Source organism: Acinonyx jubatus, chromosome D1 (assembly GCF_027475565.1).
Source record: "Acinonyx jubatus isolate Ajub_Pintada_27869175 chromosome D1, VMU_Ajub_asm_v1.0, whole genome shotgun sequence".
NCBI lineage: Eukaryota > Metazoa > Chordata > Mammalia > Carnivora > Felidae > Acinonyx > Acinonyx jubatus.
Window position 1 is genome coordinate 70,551,061 of NC_069390.1, and position 20,782 is coordinate 70,571,842.

The 20,782-nt window shown below is 37.0% G+C and overlaps 1 protein-coding gene and 1 non-coding gene across 5 annotated transcripts in view; both read left to right on the forward strand.

Moving 5' to 3' along the window:
- Positions 1–12,724, forward strand: part of FOLH1 (folate hydrolase 1) — a 68,517-nt gene extending 55,793 nt beyond the window's left edge. For 2 of the 4 annotated variants that reach the window (XM_053203778.1, XM_027040006.2), the window contains 4 exons: positions 779–1,043; positions 1,297–1,396; positions 5,978–6,070; positions 9,542–10,688. In XM_053203778.1, coding sequence (XP_053059753.1) covers positions 779–1,043; positions 1,297–1,396; positions 5,978–6,070; positions 9,542–9,731 — 648 coding nt within the window. In that variant the 3' untranslated portion in view covers positions 9,732–10,688. Of the gene's footprint in view, positions 1–778; positions 1,044–1,296; positions 1,397–5,977; positions 6,071–9,541; positions 10,689–10,727 lie in introns of those variants that run through there. The other 2 variants (XM_053203777.1, XM_027040007.2) reach the window with 2 other exon arrangements.
- A 7,725-nt stretch (positions 12,725–20,449) lies between these two features.
- Positions 20,450–20,556, forward strand: LOC113593814 (U6 spliceosomal RNA). Its single transcript, XR_003414178.1, has one exon. It is a non-coding gene; the product is annotated as a U6 spliceosomal RNA (small nuclear RNA).
- Positions 20,557–20,782: the final 226 nt, after the last annotated feature.

Below are 20,782 nucleotides of genomic sequence, written 5' to 3' on the forward strand. Positions count from 1 at the left end.
TAATTTTAGAGTCTTAGTATCTTCAACACACCACTGTATAAAGTGTTCTTTTATATCAATAAAAAATGAGCAACTAAAATGATAAGCTGCTAAATAAAACAGGCAGAAGGCATAAATCAGCAATTCAGAGTTGGAAAGGTCCTTGCCTCTTGGCTTTTGTGTATTTTCTTGGTTTCTTAGATATGTCTGAGCATTCCTTCTCTCTCCTGAGCGAGACTTTGGATCCATTACTGAACTCACTGTGCCCATTCTTCACACTTCACACACTGCTTGTCAGAGAATGATCTGTCCGTGGCATTTCAATCATTAACAATTTGCAACATTCCCCTATATAATATGTACATAATACTCATTTCCTTGCCTCTACCAATTCTCTGCCTTCTTAAATTATTTGTACTGAAATGAAACATTATCTTGTCTTTAAAGTTTCAAAACGTTTTCCCATCTCCTGTGTTCTTGAAGGCAAGACTGTTAGGCCTTTCCAAATAATTTTTATGCTATCATTTATGTTGTATACACATATTTTTTAATTACTAAAAACCTGGGGTGTGTTTTAATATTATAATACTAACCCATTAGTAAGTGGCTTATTGAGGCACTGAAATACTTTCCTTTATTTATTCGTTATTGGCCAAAACAGTTTTACTAATATTAATAGTAAATATGATACTTTGCATTTTATTAGAAGCTATCTTACAAGAGAAATATTTTGTGTTTTTGGTTTTTTGTGTTTTTTTCCTTTTCTTTTCTTTCTTTCTTTTTTTTTTTTTTTTTGTAGGCAACAAACAAATTCAGGAGCTATCCGCTGTATCACAGTGTCTATGAAACTTATGAACTGGTGGAGAAGTTCTATGATCCAACTTTTAAGTATCACCTCACTGTGGCCCAGGTTCGAGGAGGGATGGTGTTTGAACTGGCCGATTCCACAGTGCTCCCATTTGACTGTCGAGATTATGCTACAGTTTTAAGAAAGTATGCTGACAAAATCTACAATATTTCAATGAAACATCCTCAAGAAATGAAAATGTACAGTGTGTCATTTGGTAAGCTTCTTCCTCTTTCAAAATTCATTATCTCTGGGTTTTATTTAATCTCCAAAACGCAATGACCTACTTTAGTCCATTTATTAATTATTGCCATTCCACGGGATCAGATACGTTGTTTACATCTATAAAAGTGCTTTCCATTTCATTGATGCTCATCTTGTAATATTTAATTATAAATACCTTGTCAAATGCAAAAGAGGACAACTTCCTGTATTGTTCCCTTGCATAAGCCATTCATCAATGCCATTAGGGCCTGTTTCTATTTCAGATTCACTTTTTTCTGCTGTGAAGAATTTTACAGAAATTGCTTCTACGTTCAGTGAGAGACTCCAAGGCTTGGACAAAAACAAGTATGTTGTACATTTTTAAGTTATGCATATAATAGATACAATGAAAAAGAGATACTAATTGACATGTTTGTTGCTGAAATGTCTTTGGAAAGCGATTTGCTGATTTCTGTCTCCACTGTAATGCATCCTATACGGGGCTACCGTATCTCTCCAAAATTCATTCCTTTTTTTTTTTTAAGTTTTTATTTTTTTATTTATTTTGAGAGAGAGAGAGAGCACAAACAGGGGAGGGGCAGAGAGAGGGCGGGGAGAGAGAGAATCCTAAGCAGGCTCCACACCTTTAGCACAGACCCTGACGTGGGGCTCGATCTCACAAACTGTGAGATCATGACCTGAGTGGAGATCAAGAGTTGGACACTTAACTGACTGAGCCACCCGGGTGCCCCATCTCCAAGACCCATTTCTAACATTCGGAGTGGCGGCTGTGCTGCTGGGAAATGCCAGTGCCCCTTTACTACCAGCTGAATAGTTATGAAATTCCCACCTTCGCCCTGAAGGTCCTTCGCTCTGTGACCCCAGCTTTTTCTAGTTTTATCTCATTCTTTCAATGTTTGTACATCATACTCCCACCAAATTCTCCTATTCCCAGAGCACACCTTCTTTCTCCCTCTTCTTAATGTCACTACCTCGGAGTTCCTCATTTCCACTTCCACCTGACAAGGTCTTTATCCAGCATAACAAGTGTTGTGAAGCCGTTTTTCTTCTAGTAGTAAGCATTTAGGATCAATTCTGTATAAAATCGCAAAAGTAAAAGATAATTGGAACAGAATTTTTAGATGGGAGAAAAATAATGGGAAGGTATTAAGGAAATTTTTTTAAAGTAGAATTTTGAGAGTGAACATCTTCTGTATATTAAATTTATTATGAAGTTACAAATATCAAATCTTTGGGGACTGATGCAAAAATACATAGAAAGATAAGAGCAGATGGTCCGAAAATAGATGAGTGACATTTAAGAATGTATTTATAATGAAGGATACATCAAAAATAAATGGAGAGGAAAGACATATTCAACAATAGTGATGTGTAAGACTTTTAGCAGCTGATAAGAAGTTGAGTTCAAAAATCTAACTTCACATCACATGCAAACATAAGCGATGGGTTAGAAGAATTCTTTACTAAAAATTGAAATTTCTTGGAAGTGAAATTCAAGTTTAGACGCAACAAGGAAATGAGAAAGCAATGAGGTTTGAGGACACCGAAATGGTTAATAATATGAAAATTAATCATCCAAAGCAAAGATAGAAGACTGGGAAACCTCTTTTCCCACAAATATGGAAAGGGAATAATACAATAAATATCATAAAAATATTTTTGAAAATTGGTAAAAAAAATCCAAAAGAACAAGGTTGAAAATGTTGGCAATGGGCAAGCCAATTAAAAAGAAGATACTACCAGTACAGAAAGAGACAAAAAACCTTCAAATTCACCACTAGTTAAAAATTACAGATGAAAATAGTGTTGTACTATCTTCATATCAACTAATGATTTAAAACTTGGTCGTACACATTGCCCCAGATGGTTCACTGGAGCCAGCATTCTCACACTCTTTTGATAGCATTGTGAATTGCTTTGAAAACCTTTTTGAAAAAGAAAATAAATAAAAAAATAAAAACCTTTGGAAAAGCACAAACTCATACTGCTAATGTTTCAAGAGCCGATTTCAGAGTTCTTAGACTTTGGCATAGTATTTCCATTTCTTGGACTTTTTCTTCAGGAAAGAGTTTCAAGTTTGGAAAGAGAAAAAGGGCTTCTCAGAGAAAGATAGGAATTATAATACCGAATAATTCCAAACAGTCATTACCTAAGAGGGGAGAAATTAACTAAAAAAAATTAGTTGTTCACTAATTTGAATAATTTATAAGCATTAAAATAGATGATTATAAAGGAAATATAATGTAAGATATTTATAATAAAATGTGAAGCAAGCAAAAATATGTAAAATTTAAATAGAGTTTGATTATACTTTTATTGAACAAATATAGAGAAAAACTCAAGGTAAACCAATTAGTATAATAATTGTGTTATTCTGGGGTGGACATGAGGGTTTTTTTTCCGTATACTTTCCAATTCTTTCCAAATTTTTTATGTGGGTAAAAAAAAAAAAAATCTACAACAAGAAATAAACTTTAAGGACATTCCAAACACCATATATTCTATGAAGTTGATTTTCTATCTTTAAAAAAAAAAGATACTTCTTCTTGCTGGCACAATGCCTTATGGGCATAGATTATGGTTTTCTAGGACATTTGGCTTTCACTTCGGATATTTCTGTATTTGTCCTATCCTCTCTAAATAGTAGTTAAGGTATAGTTTGTGTCTCCACACTATGTTTACAAATCCTGAAACATCTGTAAAAATGAATTACCCATGATAGTACTAAATGCTGGCTAAAGTACATGAAACTGAATGTTGAATTTCTCAACCCAGACTTTGAAATCCAAGGAAAAGACGCTTCTTTAATTCTGCTTCTGCTGAATCAATCCCTAGATCCATCAAAGGATTCAGAAAGTTGTCTCCTTGGTACCTTCATATTCACATAGTATTCAACCTGAAGACTTATTCGTTCTTTGGTTGTCCTGGGAAGGTCAGCATGCTTCTGGAATGCAGAAATCCCATTTACTTAAATCCTGTGTCCTCAGCATTTACCTCCCAGGGCTATTTCAAACTAGGCTGTGCTTTGTACAAGGAACAGCATGGTTTTTCAGTGGTAGCCTCAAGATCAGAAATCCAGAGAGAGGTGTGTGTGCATGTGTTGTTGTTGTTGTTGTTGTTGTTGTTGTAATGCTTTATGAATTTGGTTCAGAAACCTTTAGTATCTTACTGAAATTGTGTTTTATGCAGTTGTCTCCACTGTTAGTTTATGTGAGGTGGTCACAGGTAAAGTTTACACTGAGTTTACCTTGATACTATCACAAAACCTGACTTCTTGATGTTGAATAAATAAATGTTAAAAATAGCTCAAACCAGATTATGGGGCCTTTAGTTATTTTATTTTTCCTTTTGTCAACATAGTGCAGTTGAAAGAATAGTGCTGAGCTTCTATTTCATTCTAAAACTTTCTAGTTGTGAATGGGGGCATGTTATTTAACTACTGAGTCTTAGTTATCTTAGCTATGGAATGGGACTGCTTTCCTGCCTAACTTGCAGGATTACTCTGAACATTAAAGAAAACATTACTGGGGTTCCTGGCTGCTCAGTCAGTAGAGCAGGAGACTCTTGATCTTAGGGTCGTGAGTTCAATGTTGGGCATGGAGCCTACTTAAAAAGAAAAGAAAAGAAAGAAGACATTACATAACCATTCAGAATAGTAATTGGCATATGGGAATCAGTAGTTATTATTAAAACTAAAATATAACAAAATAAAGAATTAAATTATTAAATAACAGTTCTCAATAGTTAAATTATAGGAGAATTAATATGTTGAATTTAATAACTCATTGTTCAACTATTCAAAACTTGATACATTTTCAATGATATCGAATCATTCTTATTACAATAACACCCCCCTCTTTGGAATATGAATTCTGTGATAGCAGGAGAAGTATCTGCTATTTAAAAAAAAATTTTTTTTAATGTTTATTTATTTCTGAGACAGAGACAGAGCATGAGTGGGGGAGGGGCAGAGAGAGAGGGAGACACATAATCCGAAGCAGGCTCCAGGCTCTGAGCTGTCAGCCCAGAGCCCAACGTGGGGCTGGAACTCACAACCCGTGAGATCACAATCTGAGCCGAAGTCGGTCACTCAACTGACTGAGCCACCCAGGCGTCTCTAGAAGTATCTGATATTTGATAACAGCAGACATTCAAATCTTGTTAAAAGGATAAAGTAAACACCATTTCTTGTGTTTATTATAGTTTATCTTTAATAACAATAAAAACATTAGCTGTCATTTGGTAAAATATGTATAATTTTCCACGAACCTTACATTAACATTAATAGATTATCCTTCTTTACCTCTTTGCTTGGGAACTTATCCTTCTCTTCATGAGCTATCCCATTCCATATTGAAGTGACTACTTTGAGTAGATTACTAGAATACCTAAGATGAAAAAAGTCTTGCCTATTTTTAAATGCCTAGGTTTGTCAATTCATTATTATTTCAAAATAAATAAAAATTACTGTCATCTTTTCAATTGGAAAGTATAACTTCATGTGCTTTTACAAGCCCCAGGAGAATAGTATTTTATAGGTTTCTTTAAATGTAACTGTGTATGCTGTTCTTAATTTGCATATCATAGGAATTTAAGATATATTAGTTGTGTTTAGTTTTGTTCTGAATTTTATTATTTACTTTTTTAAAGTTTATTTATTTATTTTGAGAGACAGAGAGTGTGAGCCAGGGAGGGGCACAGAGAGAGGGAGAGAGAGAATCCCAAGCAGGCTCTGCGTTGTCAGCACAGAACCTGATGTGGGCCTCTATCTCGTGAATTGTGAGATAGTGACCCGAGCTGAAATCAAGAGTTCGATGCTTAATGGACTGAGCCACCCAGGAAACCCTGTTTTGTTCTGAAATTTTAGTTTGCTGTGTAGTGTTCACGTTTTCATGAAGTGACAACTGTATTCATTTTCTTTTTTAGCCCAATATTATTGAGAATTATGAATGATCAATTGATGTTTTTGGAACGAGCATTTATTGATCCTTTAGGATTACCAGACAGGCCTTTCTATAGGTAAGGATACAAATATGACTATTGATTATATCATTCTGTCTTATTTTTTGCACTGTGGAAAAACTATAGCTGATTTCTTGTAAGCAAATAGAATATTTCAAAATATATATAGTAAATGATAAATATATTATTTCTTCATATAATGTAATATGATGGCTATATACCTTTCTTTTTAATTTTTTTTTACTTCTGATAATAAAAGAATATATGTTCATTGTAGGAAATTTAGAAGATTCACAAAGTCACAGGTAGGAAATAAAAATATCCCCAATTCCATCAGTTAGTTTATGCTTATATTTTGGTTTAGATAATTTTAGCCCCTCTCTCATTTTAAATATATTTGTGTTTATGTATGTATATAAGACATAATAAATATATGTGAAATGTATATAATAAATATATATTTACTTACTCCCCTAATGTTCACATTTTTTACTAATTCTTGACAATCCTAAATATTTCTGATAAACATCAGTGGTGAACATTAGATTGATCCTACTGAAAGTTGCAGAATGAATTAGATCACTGACTAACAAGAAATAGCCCCATCTGTCTGTTTATAGATTATCAAAGGATCAGAATTGGGCATGATCCAAGCATGGTAACTCATTTCCCAATGGCAGCATGATTGTGCCTCTTTCCTTACCTCTTTGCTTGGGAACTTATCCTTCCCTTCATGGGCTGTTACATGAACTGACATAGATCTTTCTTTTCTTTTCTTTTTTTTTTAAGATTATAAATTTATTTTGAGACAGACAGAGGCAGTGCGAGTAGGGTAGAGGGAGAGAGAGAGAGAATTCCAAGCAGGTTCTGTGCTGCCAGCTGCACAGAGCCCATTGTGGAGCTCGAGCTCACAGAACTGTGAGATCATGACCTGAGCCAAAACCAAGAGTCAGACACTTACCCTACTAAGCCACCCAGGTGCCCTGACATAGGTCTTTTAATAAAACATCACCTTCTACCTAGGTCATGTTAAACTTCCAAGGTTGTTTTTAATAGTTCTTCATACTTTAAGGTAGGCATTCTAACATGTTAGTGTGTCTTCCTTTTTAACGAGAAAAACACAGTAGTAAGTTGGCATGCCACAAACAGGACTTTGATAATCACAACTGTGCTACATTTCAGGGGGTAAAGTGAGATAGTGAAAAGTCAGTACTTACTTGCAGTGTAACTTGAGACTGATCCCATAATCTCTCATATCTTAATTTCCTCCTTTTTGAAATGCTAAAATCAACTTTGTAGAGTTTATTTTCAAGGGTTAGAAAAATTATAGGCAAATTATATAACAAGCATGATCCCTAGTAGGTGCCAACTATTGTGGCTCTTGTTATTTTTGTTGCTATGAACCACGTTAAGTCATCTGTTTAAAATAAAAACATAATTAGATAAAGGTTTTATATCCTCGATATATAAAGAACTTTATAATTCAATTAAAACGGACAGAAGACATGAGTAGACATTTTTCTAAAGAAGACAGACAGATGGACAACAGACGCATGAAAAGATGCTCAGGGCACCTGGGTGGCTCAGTTGGGTTAAGCGTCTGACTCTTGATTTCCACTCAGGTCATGATCTTGTAGTTTATGTGTTCGAACCCTGAGTTGTGCTCTGCGCTAACAGTGCAGAGCCTGCTTGGGATTCTCTGTCTCCCTGTCTCTCTCTGCCCCTCCCCTGTGCATTCCCTCTCTCTTTCTCTCTCAAAAGCAAATAAGTAAACATTTTTTAAAAAGAAGAAAAAGAAAGAAAAGATGTTCAACATCACTGATCATCAAAGAAATACAAATCAAAACTACAATGAGATATCACCTCCCACCTGTCAGAATGGCTAAAATCATCAGCACAAGAAACAGCAGGTGTTGGTGAGGCTGTGGGGAAAGGGAAACCCTCTTACACTTTTGACAGGAGTGCAAACTGGTACAGTCACTCTGGAAAACAGTATGGAATTTCCTCAAAAGGTTAAGAATAGAACTACCCTACAATCCAATAATTGCCCCACTAGGTTTTTACCCAAAGAATAAAAAAACAAAACAAAACAAAAAACTAATTCAAAGGGGTACGTGCATCCCAGTGTTTATAGTGTTATCATCTACAGTAGGCAAACCATGGAAACAGCCTAAATGTCTATCAACTGATGAACAGATAATGAAGAAGTGTTATGTATCTACAATGGAATACTACTCAGCCATTAAAAAGAATGAAATCTTGGGGTGCCTGGGTGACTTAGTTGGCGAAGCGTCTGACTTCGATTCAGGTCATGATCTTGCAGTCCATGAGTTTAAGCCCTGCATTGGGCTCTGTGCTGACAGCTCAAAGCCTGGAGCCTGCTTTAGATTCTGTGTCTCCCTTTCTTTCTGCCCCTCCCCAACTTGTGCTCCATTTCTCTCTCTCTCTCTCTCTCTCTCTCTCTCTCTCAAAAATAAATAAACATTAAAAAAAGAATGAAAGCTTGCCATTTGCAACGATGTGGATGGAGCTAGAGAGTATCATCCTAAGCGAAATAAGTCAGAAAAACAAATACCATATAATTTCACTCATATGTGGAATTTAAGAAACAAAACGAATGAGAATAGGGAAAAAAAGAGACAGAGAGGCAAAACAAGAAACAGACTCTTTTCTTTTAAAGTTTATTTATTTATTTTTGAGAGAGAGAGCGAGCACATGCAAAGTAGGGAGAGAGAGAGAGGGAGAGGGAGAAGACCAAGGAGGCTGTCAGCACAGAGCCCAATGTGGGGCTTGATTTCATGGATGTGGGGAAATCTCATGATATCCTGAGCGGAAGTCAAGAGTAGAATGCTTAACCAACTGAGCCAACCAGGCACCCCCAGACTCTTAACTATAGAGAACAAATTGATGGTTAACAGGAGGGAGGGTTGAGGGTGGATGAAATAGGTGAAGGGGTTTAAGAGTACACTTTTCATCATGAGCACTGAGTAATGTATAGAATGTTAAATCACTACATTGTACACCTGAAACTAATATTAACTGGAATTAAAAAAAAAAATTAATGCTTATTTATTTCTGAAAGAGAGAGAGAGTGCAAGTGGGGGAGGAGCAGAGAGAGAGGGAGACATAGAATCCAAAGCAGGCTCCAGGCTTTGAGCTGTCAGCACAGAGCCCAACACGGGGCTGGAACTCAAGTACTGTGAGATCATGACCTGAAGCAAAGTCGGCCGCTTAGCTGACTGAACCATCCAGGCGCCCCATTGACTAACTGGACTTCAAATAAAAACGTAAAAAACCAAAAAAAGTCAAAACATAGTTAATTAATACACACTTCATAGACTGGTCTTTGGAAGTGACTAAACTTGGAAATTCAGCTGATGAGTGGCTTATTCATATCATGAAATTAGAATTGTGCAGTCCAGGGTTGATAGAGCGATCCTGTTTTTCTCTTGTGTGTATCATTTGGACAATGATAGATAGATAGATAGATAGATAGATAGATAGATAACACACTGTCTTTATCAACAGGCATGTCATCTACGCTCCAAGCAGCCACAACAAGTATGCAGGGGAGTCGTTTCCAGGAATTTATGATGCTCTGTTTGACATCAAAAACAAAGATGATCCTTCCAAGGCCTGGGGAGAAGTGAAGAGACAGATTGCTATTGCAGCCTTTACAGTGCGGGCTGCAGCAGGGACCCTGAGAGAAGTAGCCTAGGTGGTTCTTCAGAGAACCCGTGTTGAATAGGTAGGTATATCACTATGGTGTATTGGTAAACTAAAACATAAAACTATGTATATGTATGTGTATATAGACATGCCCACACACACACATATTAGCATTCTTTCTTCTTCTCCCTTCGAGTCAAAAAAGAAAGATGGACAATTTTTATTCTATAATAATAGAAGGTTAGGGACACCTGTGTGGCTCAGGTGATTAAGCGTCCGACTTCGGCTCAGGTCATGATCTCATGGCTTGTGAGTTCGAGCCCCATGCCTTGTTTTGCGCTGACAGCACAGAACCTGCCTGGGATTCCCTCTCTCCCTCTCTTCCTCTCTCTGCCCCTCCCCAACTTGCTCTCTCTCTCTCTCTCTCAAAATAAATAAATAAGTAGATAAAAATAATAATATAAGGTTATTCTGAGTTTGAACTAAATGTTAAATTAAGGTGAACACCTACTATATTAAAACACCCATGTGACATTATCAGAGAATCAAGTCTAGTTCAACACTTGTGTTGGCCCTACTGGCCACCCAGGGCTGAGAGAGCACTATCTTAGTGTGCCAGTGGAACAACTCTGGTCTACTCGCACTGCTGGTAAACATAGTCGCTCTGTACCATAAAGGATAATTACTTTTATTAAATTAGCGAATATTTTATTTATGTCAAAGGGTATATATAATATGTGTATAGTGAAAAATAATAAAGAAATGAACATTTGTAGAACTATCCCCACAAATAACCAAATTAAGAAAAAGAACATTACCAATATCTTTGACTCCTCCGTGTGCCACTGACCAGTGTGCCTTCATCTTCTGCCAGAGATACTCACTTCCTTTAATCTTCTGTGAGTTTCTCTGTTATTTATACCACACATGGTATATATCCCTTGTGTGTATTTGGCTTTGTGTATGTTTTTTAACTGTTTATAAATAAAATCATACTGTGTATGTATATTCTAAGACTTGATTTCTTTTTCACTCACCTTTGAAGGTGCATCCACACATGTGTTACTATGGCTGTAGTTCATGGATATAAACCAGTGGACTTGAGTGAATACAACATTTATCAGTCTGTGTCCAGTTAACACAAGGAAACCACACAGCAACACAAACAGGAAAAGTTATTATAAAGAATGATTCGTTAGACATGTGAAAAGATGTTCAGCATCAGTCACTACCAGGGAAATACAAATCAAAACCACAATGAGCTACCACCTCACACTTGTCAAAATGGCTAAAATTTAACAATTCAGGAAATAACTGATGTTGGCAAGGATGTGGAGAAAGAAGAACCCTCTTGCACTGCTGGTGGGAATGCAAACTGGCACAGCCACTGTGGAAAAGAGTATGGAGATTCCCCCCAAAATTAAAAATAGAACCACCCTATGACCCAGAAACTGCACTACTAGGTATTTATCCAAAGGACACAAAAATGCTGATTCAAACAGGCACATGTACCCCAATGTTTACAGCAACATTATCAACAATAGCTAAATTATGGAAAGAGCCCGAATGTCCATGCAATGGAATATTAGCCATCAAAAAGAATGAACTCTTGCCATTTGCAACAACATGGAACTAGAGTGCATTATGTTAAACGAAATAATTCAGTCAGAGAAAGATAACTATATGATTTTGCTCATATGTGGAACTTGAGAAACAAGATAGATGAACATAGATGAAATCATTATTACACTATATGTTAACTAACTTGGATTTAAGTTTTTTTTTTTTTTAAAGGATGATTAGTTACAATAACATTGCAGTAAGGATATACTGCCAGTAAAAGGTAAAGGGAGCTCTAAAGAATATAAGCGTAGCAGACACAAGGAGCAGTCACTGTCTCTAGGGCTTAGATGGAGCAGCTGATGAACTTCCCCCACCCCATGGGCCTTACCGAATAGCAGAGAAGTCACTGTGGTGCTGTGCTCACAGACCTTGTGAAACTCCTCAGAAATTTGCACTCTAGGCTACTGTGGGAATTGTGATTGTGGGGAATTGTCTTGCCAGAGGCACTGCACTAGCAAACCAACCATGGGTGGTTTTAAAAGAAGCTCCTGGCTACTGTTCTGGTCGCCATTAATGGCAAGAAGCAAGTGCCAGAGGAGCAGCCTGGACCACAGGACGGGGCACCACAGGACGGCAGCACTGGCGAAGCCTTGTATGCTCTATGAGCCACGCGCTGAAGTCCTTTGCAGGCAGAGACCTGCCAGGTGAGCACATGGGAACCAGGAAGGAAAGCCCCTTCCTGCAAGGTCTCTACAATGCCTTCTACTGACAAAGTTTAACATCATGTCTCTCAGAAAAGAAAAAAAAAAATTTTAAGGATGCAGACACCTTTACAAAGAGCGGGCAATGAAGAGTAAGTTTGCAGCAGAGAAGCAATAAATTGGACAGCTGACACATAACAGAATGTATTTATTCATTTTCCTGCTGGTGGGAGTTTGGAATGTTTTCTGTCTTTTGTTCCTACAAACATGTCTCCCAATGCAAATATACAAGAAATATCTTTTTGGGCAGCATCTATCCTAAATGAAATGTCTGGGTTGTAAAATATGTACATCTTTAATTTTACTGTGAAACTGTTACAAAGTGGTTTTATTCTCCTATATTCCCAATGGCAAAGTGATCATATTATATAAGAGAATAGAAATAAGAAAGACTGGCAGGTTAGAGAAATACAAAGAATTTAGTGTTTCTAGAAAGGGAGTGTGTCTATACATTGAGCATCAGATCATGTAAGGCTTGGGAAGATACACTAAGGAGTGTTACTATTTTCCTGTATAAAAAGCCATGTAGTGGAGCACCTGGGTGACTCAGTTGAGCATCCAACTTTGGCTTAGGTCATCATCTCACAGTTCATGAGTTCAAGCCCCACGTCAGGCTCGCTGCTGTCAGCTCAGAGCCTGCCTCAGATCCTCTGTCCCCTTCTCTCTGCCCCTCCCCTGCTTGCACTTTCTTAAAAATAAATAAAGCATAAAAAAAAAAGCCATGTAGTAAAGTTAAGCAGGGGAGAGCAGGTAAGATTTACATTTTTGGAAGAATTCTGGCCTAGGCATACGTGGATTGGAAGGGCATTAACACAGCAAGATATCACAACCTGAATTTTTTCTCATTACACCTATGCCATGTAGAGCTTCACCCTCAGAAAAGACAAGACTTCCCTCTTACTCTTCACATTTCATCTCTTCTGCAAAGACTTCCGGCATGTTCGCCCATTCCCTGCTATCTTTACCTCTACCAGTCATTAGGGACAAGTCTTGATCATTACTGTAGCTCTGGTCCTTCTATACCAGAATGCAGTCTGTAGCAACCACTCCTTTGTGAATAGTCGGTAGCGTGCATAGGAAGTTATGTCTGGGAGATGATGTGTTCGACAAATGGTGGGGCTGGAAAGTGGTGTGCTTGGCACTAGGATTTCAGCAATGCCTTGTAATGGGATCTGCCTGAACATGCCTACTAAAGCTTTTATTGATGTCAGTGATACACAGACCATACTGTAGGTGATGCGTGGGCCCTGGAACAAGGTGAACAACACCATTCTAAAATATGAATAAAAACCCACATAGTGCTGAAAATTATGTGAATTTTCAGTTAAGTTGTAAGCATGCAATAAGCATCCCCCCAAAACTTTGTGCAATTGCATGGTTTAATAACGTATGTTGGCAACACATTATTGTTAATTGTCATTTACTGGAGGTTGTACAGGGACAGAAGCACAGCTTTGGGAGACAGATTGCTGGGTTCAAATGCTGCTTCTTTTACTTGGAATATGACTATGGGAAAGTTATTAAAACTCTCTTAAGTTTCTTAATCTATGAAATGGGTATTAAACAATATTTCATAGGGTTGCTGTAAGGATTAAAAGAGCTGGTACATACAAAGCACTTAGAACAGTGCCCAGCATATAGTTAGTAATCAAAACATGTTCAATATTGTCATTGGAATGGTATTTCTTGTTTAATAATTTTTTTAATTAATTTATTTTTGAGAGAGAGAGAGAGGGACACAGGGCATGAACAGCGGAGAGGCAGAGAGAGAGGAGACACAGAAGTCAAAGCAGGCTCCAGGCTCTGAGCTGTCAGCACAGAGCCCCGATGCAGGCCTCGAACCCACAAACAGTATGAGATCATGACCTGAGCCAAAGTCAGACACTCAACTGACTGAGCCACCCAGGTGCTCCGAGTATCTCTTAATATGGCAATAAGCATCACTTTTTTTTGTTCTCTCTTCAGCATGATGATACAGTTGAATTAGAAGATACCTACTCTAATTTCCAACACTAAAATTCTGAATTATTGTTTATTCTTTTACATGCATCTTATAATTTACTTATTGTTTATTTCTACCTACTATAGTTGTAAGATGTGTTTCACCAAATTGCAGTTATATATTTCTTGTTGAGTGTGATTTAAAAATGAGGTGAGGGGCGCTTGGGTGGCTCAGTTGGTTAACCTTCTGACTTCGGCTTAGGTCATGATCTTGCGGTTCACTAGCTCGAGCCCCACGTCAGTCTCTGTGCTGACAGCTCCCAGCCTGGAGCCTCCTTCGGATTCTGTGTCTCCCTCTCTCTCTGCCCCTCCCCCCACTCATGCTCTGTCTCTCTCTCTCTCTCTAAAAAATAAATAAACATTAAAAAATAATTTGGGGCTATTAATAAATCAAATTCAATGGCAAGTAGTAAAATTTTCAAGTAATTTAAATTTCATTTGTATTCAATCCGAAAAATGTATTTTAATCAAATAATTTAAATTCAGTTCAATTTATATTCAATCCAAAATATACTTGAATGCTAAAATAAATTGAGATGAAGGAAGCAGTGAAATATGAAGAATACAGCCATAAAATCAGAATAAAAGGGTGTGATTTAATATCTAGATGGATTGGGACCTACTAAACCTAAAAATTGGGGGAAAAATCTCAAAGTAAATGATGTAAACCACATGTAAACAGCATCCTGGGAAAAATATTTGCAATGAATATAACAAAGTGTTACCATAACTAGCTTAAAGGCTCTTTTAAATCAATAATTTCAGTATTAATAATTAATCTCCACTTTTTTCCCTGAGGACGTATGTATGTATGTGTGTGTGTTTAGATTAAGAGGAAAAGGAAATAAAAGAATAAGGATAAGAACATAAATCCAAGGCACAAAGTAGTGGGAATATGCATACCTAAACAGCAGAAGTCTTAACCTCTACCCTTCTTAAAGGTCAGCCACAACCTTAAGATAAACATAAATCTATTGCTCAGGAAAAGGAAACAGAGAGGTCAGTAAAATGGCAAGTTTACATGGAGTCAAGAGGATTACTGAACAAGAATAAATTAGGAGAACATGAGGAGGAGGTCACATAAAAAGTTAATCTGTATAATACATTGGCCAGAGTTGAAAGGACCCCTATTCTAGCAGATAAACCTCTCAACAGATGCATTTCATCAAAAATTCTTTGAGTCTTTGGGCATCTGGGTGGGTCAGTCAGTTAAGCGTCTGACTTCAGCTCAGGTCATAATCTCATGGTTTGTGAGTTTAAACCCACAGCTGACAGCTGTGACAGCTTAGAACCTGAAGAACAGCTCAGACAGCTTAGAACAGCGCTGACAGCTCAGAACCAGAAGCCTGCTTTTGATTCTGTCTCCCTCTCTCTCCCCCTCCCTCACTTGTGCGCATGTGCCCTCTCTCTCTCTCACAAATAAACTTAAAAAAATGCTTTGAGTCTTTCTTGTTTTTCATAGTAATAGTTGTAAATAATGCTTCACAACAGTTCATTAACCCCTTACAAACTTATGGTCTATAAATTTGTTTTGCTCAGTGATTTGGGAATTTGTCTAAAGCACTACAACTAATTTGTACATCAGAATATTGATCCAGTGATCTGCAGCCTTTTTTACGATTCTATACCTATAACTCAGTCCCCATAGGTGGTTCTGCTGTTGAGGAGCAAAGTTATCTTCAAAGTTATTCAGACTGTTCTTTGGTTTGTGAACACATTTTTAACTTTAAAAAAGCTCACAAACAGCAAACAGCAAAAAAGTAGTTCTTTATAATAAAACATATATATACCAAATGTGTATAAAGCTTTCTAATCTAAAGGACATATTTTTGAAAGAACTCACGGCTTTTTATTTGTATCAGAGAATATTTAATTGCCTTTTAGGAAAAACATCCAACAAATTTAAAAAAAAAAAAAAAAAAAAGGATTCAGGGAGCCTGGTTCACTCAGTTAAGCATTCACTTTGGCTCATGGTTCCTGAACTCCCCCATTGGTCTTTCTGCTGTCAGCACAGAGCCCATTTCAGATCCTATCTCCCTCTCTTCCCCCTCCCCCTGCTTCATGCTCTCTGTCTCAAAAATGAATAAACATTAAAAAAAAAAAAAAAAAGATGATCAGCATAGAGGATTCTGCTGGACCACAGAGGATGTTTAGGGCAGTGAGGCTACTCTGTGTGAAACCATAATGATGAATACATTTTATTATAAATGGTCCAAATCCATAGGATGTACAGTACCAAGAGTGAATTCCTGGGTAAACTATGGACTCTGGGTGACAAGGATATGTCATTGTAGGTTCATCAATTGTAACAAATGCACTGCTCTGGTGAGGGATGTTGATAATGAGGGAGGTTATGCATGTATAGGGGCAGGGAGTATATGGAAAATCTCTGCACCTTCCCCTCAATTTTGCTGTGAACCTTAATTTGTTCTAAAGAGTAAAGTTTATTTAAAAAAAATATTCATGCAAGAGTCCTATTGTAGTTAATAGATTTTAGGTTTAGAATGGTCACTGAAAAGCATATGTGAAGTCACCTTATGTGGGCTTGAAAATATAAAATCAAATAACGACATCAGACAAACTGATCTAATTATCTACCACCAGCTGGTATTTGTTGATGTTTCCTTAATAGATTAGGTGATTATGTAAATCCAGGCAGAAGGACTTGAACTTGTGTTTACAGTTACAATAACCTAATCTTCTATTAAGAGTGTAACACAACATCTTAAGTGTCTAGTCTTTGAAAATTCCACAAAAAATCTGAACAATTAAATTCAGACCACCACATTATCCAGAAAATAAAGACCCTCACTAATGCTCATTAGGATGCCAAGTTACAGTTACCAGTGAGTTCTGTCTTATAAAGCAACCAGCCTGGCTAATCGACTTTTCCTCTAAAATTACCATCATGAGAACATTTATAATGCTTATCTTATGTTCTTGTTAAATGGAGCACCTGGGTGGCTCAGTCAGTTAGGCATCTGACTCTTGATTTCAGCTCAGGTCATGATCCCATAGTCATGAGATCAAACCTGGAGTAGGGCTCTGTGCTGATAGCATGGATCCTGCTTGGTATTCTCTCTCTCCCTCTCTCTCTCTCTGCCCCTCCCTCACTCACATGCACTCTCTCTCTCTCAAAATATATAAATAAATATTTTTAAAAATCAAGAATAAGGAGGCAAACATATAAATTCCTTACATGTAAATAAGACAATAAGAGGATTTTATGAACAATATTATGCCTATGCACTTGACAATTTAGATGATATTAACAAACGCCTTGAAAAATATATCTTATAGAAGCTAGCAAAAGAAGAAATAGAAAATCTGAGTGGTATGATTTACATTAAAGATATTAAACTTATCGTTTAAAAAAAAAACTTCTCACAAAGAAAACTCCAGTGATCTCTTTCAGTTAAATCTTTCAAACATTTAAGAAAGAAATAACACAAACTTCAGCAAAGTATTCTGGAGAAGTAAAGAAAACTAATACTTCCCAACCCATAACTTTGATATCTAATCCTGCCAAGAGTATTACAAGAAGTGAAAATTATAGCACAGCCTCTAATATATATACTAGAGTATATATATATATATATATATATATGCATATATATATGTATATATATGTATATATACATACATATATATATATATAAAATCATTCTTATAGATGCAGGAAAAAAGCATTTGATATAACTCAAAGCCTATTCACAATTTTTCAGTAATTATTAACAAAAAGTGAAATTTCATAGTGAAATTTCATAGATTTTCTAGAGAAATTTATGACAAATAATATATTTAATGAGGAATTTGAACGTTTTCCACGTAAGAATAGGAATGAAATAAGAATGTCTGCTATTTCCACTTCCCAACACTATTATAGATGACTTATTCAAAGCAATTAGACAAGAAAAAGAAATCACACTCCTTCAAGCAGTGAGCCTGACTTTATTTAAGATTTGGTAACCCAGGAAGCTGCAGTGCACTTATTTTATTTTATTTTTTCTCATTTTATTTTTTAGAGAGAGAGGGATAGAGTATGAGTGGGGGAGGGGCAGAGAGTGAGGGAGACACAGAATCCAAAGCAGGCTCCAGGTTCAGAGCTGTCAGCACAGAGCCTGACGTGGGGCTCGAACCCATGAACTACCTGAGCCCAAGTAGGACGCTTAACCCGCTGAGCCGCCCAAGAGCCCCTGAGACCCACTTCTAATGGCTCTTGTAGCTGCTGCATTTGGGTTCTTGCTATGCAGCATTATGGATAATGCCAGTCTGATTGATACCTGGCTTTATGGTCTGAGTTTGTCCTAAATTTTTCTGGCCAAAAGTTGTTCATATTCGTTGGAGAGCAGATGATCAGGCTAATTTGGGCTGTTTTTCCTATTGAAGTGTTTACATCTGTTTCTAATTGCCCAAGTAGTACTGACAGCAGTTTTATAAGCTTTTGACCACCTTCTGGTAAAAAGACTTACCAACTATTCCCTCCAACCACACTGATGTCAACCTGGAATTCATTAGTGTTTGCTGGAAGCAGAGTTGAATGGCATCACCCGTGATTTTGAGGTGCAAAAATTTGGTGGAAGCCAGGCATTGGTTGTATTATAATCCATGGTGTCGTCCAGATGGGTGTGTTGCTGCCTGGGTCCCGGCTTCTCACAGTATCTGCCCCATGTGAGGTGAATGAAATGAAAGTCCTTTTTAACCTTGTCAGTGCAAATTATCCTTCATGGGAATCTCTAAGCATAATAAATTATCAATGCACTTTTGAAATTATTTTTTGATCCACTTTTTATTTCCAAAAAGGCCTGATATCTGTGATATTAGCATTTCCTTATCCTAACAGAAGATACAATTTTTCAACTATACACTCTCAGATTTATGTTCATATTAGGTTTCTATCAAGCTAAGCCCATAAACCTTGGTGAATCCACATCTGTCAAATGTTCAAGAATTAGGCCATGATAGGAATAGATTTCTTCTAGTTTTTGGCAGGCTCATTTTTGGCTGTAGTAGGGAACTTAAGCCTTTTTAATCAATGTTTTTGTTTTGCAGGGGGCTCTTCCCACAGAAAGTTGAGGGGAAAAGAATGTCAGGAGTCAGTCAGCTGCTCTTTGTTTTCTTCTCCAGTTGTACACAGCAGATTTCTCTTTCTTTTTTTTTATTAAATTTTTTAATGTCTATTTATTTTTGAGAGAGAGGGAGACAGAGTGTGAGTGGGGGAGGGGCAGACAGAGAGGGAGACACAGAATCTGAAGCAGGCTCCAGGTTCTGAGCTGTCAGCACAGAGCCTGATGTGGGGCTTCAGCTAGTGAACCATGAGATCATGACCTGAACCAAAGTCAGAAGCTTAACCGACTGAGCCACCCAGGAGCCCCAGATTTCTCTTTCTTATTTGAGACGTTATGGATTTCTTATTTCTCTATATATGCATTCATCTTCCCTACTAATTTATAATCTCTGATTCTAGGAGTTTTGTCTAACTTACCTTTGAAAACTAGGTAACTTCCCCCTTTGGGGGAAGGGAATTGAGAGGTTGTTATGGTACTCAGTAAAACTTACTCAGGATAGCAACTGCTTAATTACTATATTTATTATTTGAGGTAGGGATGAGATCACAGAGTGTGGTCTATAGGACTTTTATATGCTGTGTAAAGTGATCACAAATCCGGGAAATAATGGTGCAAACAAATGTTGGACAAATCCCTGTAAGGGAGTGCACCATTTAGCAACACTATAAGGGGGTTTCCTGCACACATAACCATTTAATTTTTATTGAAAGATGAGAATACTAGAAAATCCTTCCTCTCTATGCTTATGTAGAGGATATGCAACCTGTTAAGAAATGTTTGAGGCAATTTTCCCAAAATAAAAATTTCTGGAAAAGTCCTCATGTACATATCTATATATACATATATATAGATAGATAGATAGATAGATATAGATATATATAGTATTTACTATTTCCTTTCCTTAATCTCCTTAGAATACATTTGACTAGCATAATTGCTAGTCAAATAATGCTTCTGAAGCTTATATTACTTTACAATCCTATGCATTCAGTAGTTACTTTACCTTTTTTTTTACTATATACTAGCTTTTATGTTTGGTTTCAACTTGATAATTTTTATTTTATTTTATTTTATTATTTTATTTTATTTTAAGTTTATTTATTTATTTTGTGAGAAAGAGAGAGAGCCGGGGAGAGGCAGAGAGAGAGAGAGAACGAGAATCCCAAGTAGGCTCTGCCCTGTCAGTAGATGTCTAGCCCGATGCGGGGCTAGAAACTACAAACCACAATATGATGACCTGAGCCAAAATCAAGAGTTAGATGCTTAACCAATTGAGCCACCAAGGTGCCCCACAATTTGATAATGAAAAAAAATAATAATGTTTATTTATTTTTGAGAGAGAGAGGGAGACACAGAATCTGAAGCTGGCTCCAGTGCTCGCTTCGGCAGCACATATACTAAAATTGGAACGATACAGAGAAGATTAGCATGGCCCCTGCGCAAGGATGACACGCAAATTCATGAAGTGTTCCATATTTTTCAGAAAGTGAATTTAGAATAATAGTAATAAAATTAATCGCTGGGCTTGAAAACAGTATAAAGGACAGCAGAGAAGCTATTGCTACAGAGATCAAAGGACTAAGGAACAGCCAGGAGGAGCTGAAGCTGGCTCCAGACTCAGAGCTGTCAGCACAGAGCCCGACATGGGGCTCGAACTCACAAACTGTGAGATCATGACCTGAGCCAAAGTCAGACACTTAAGCTAC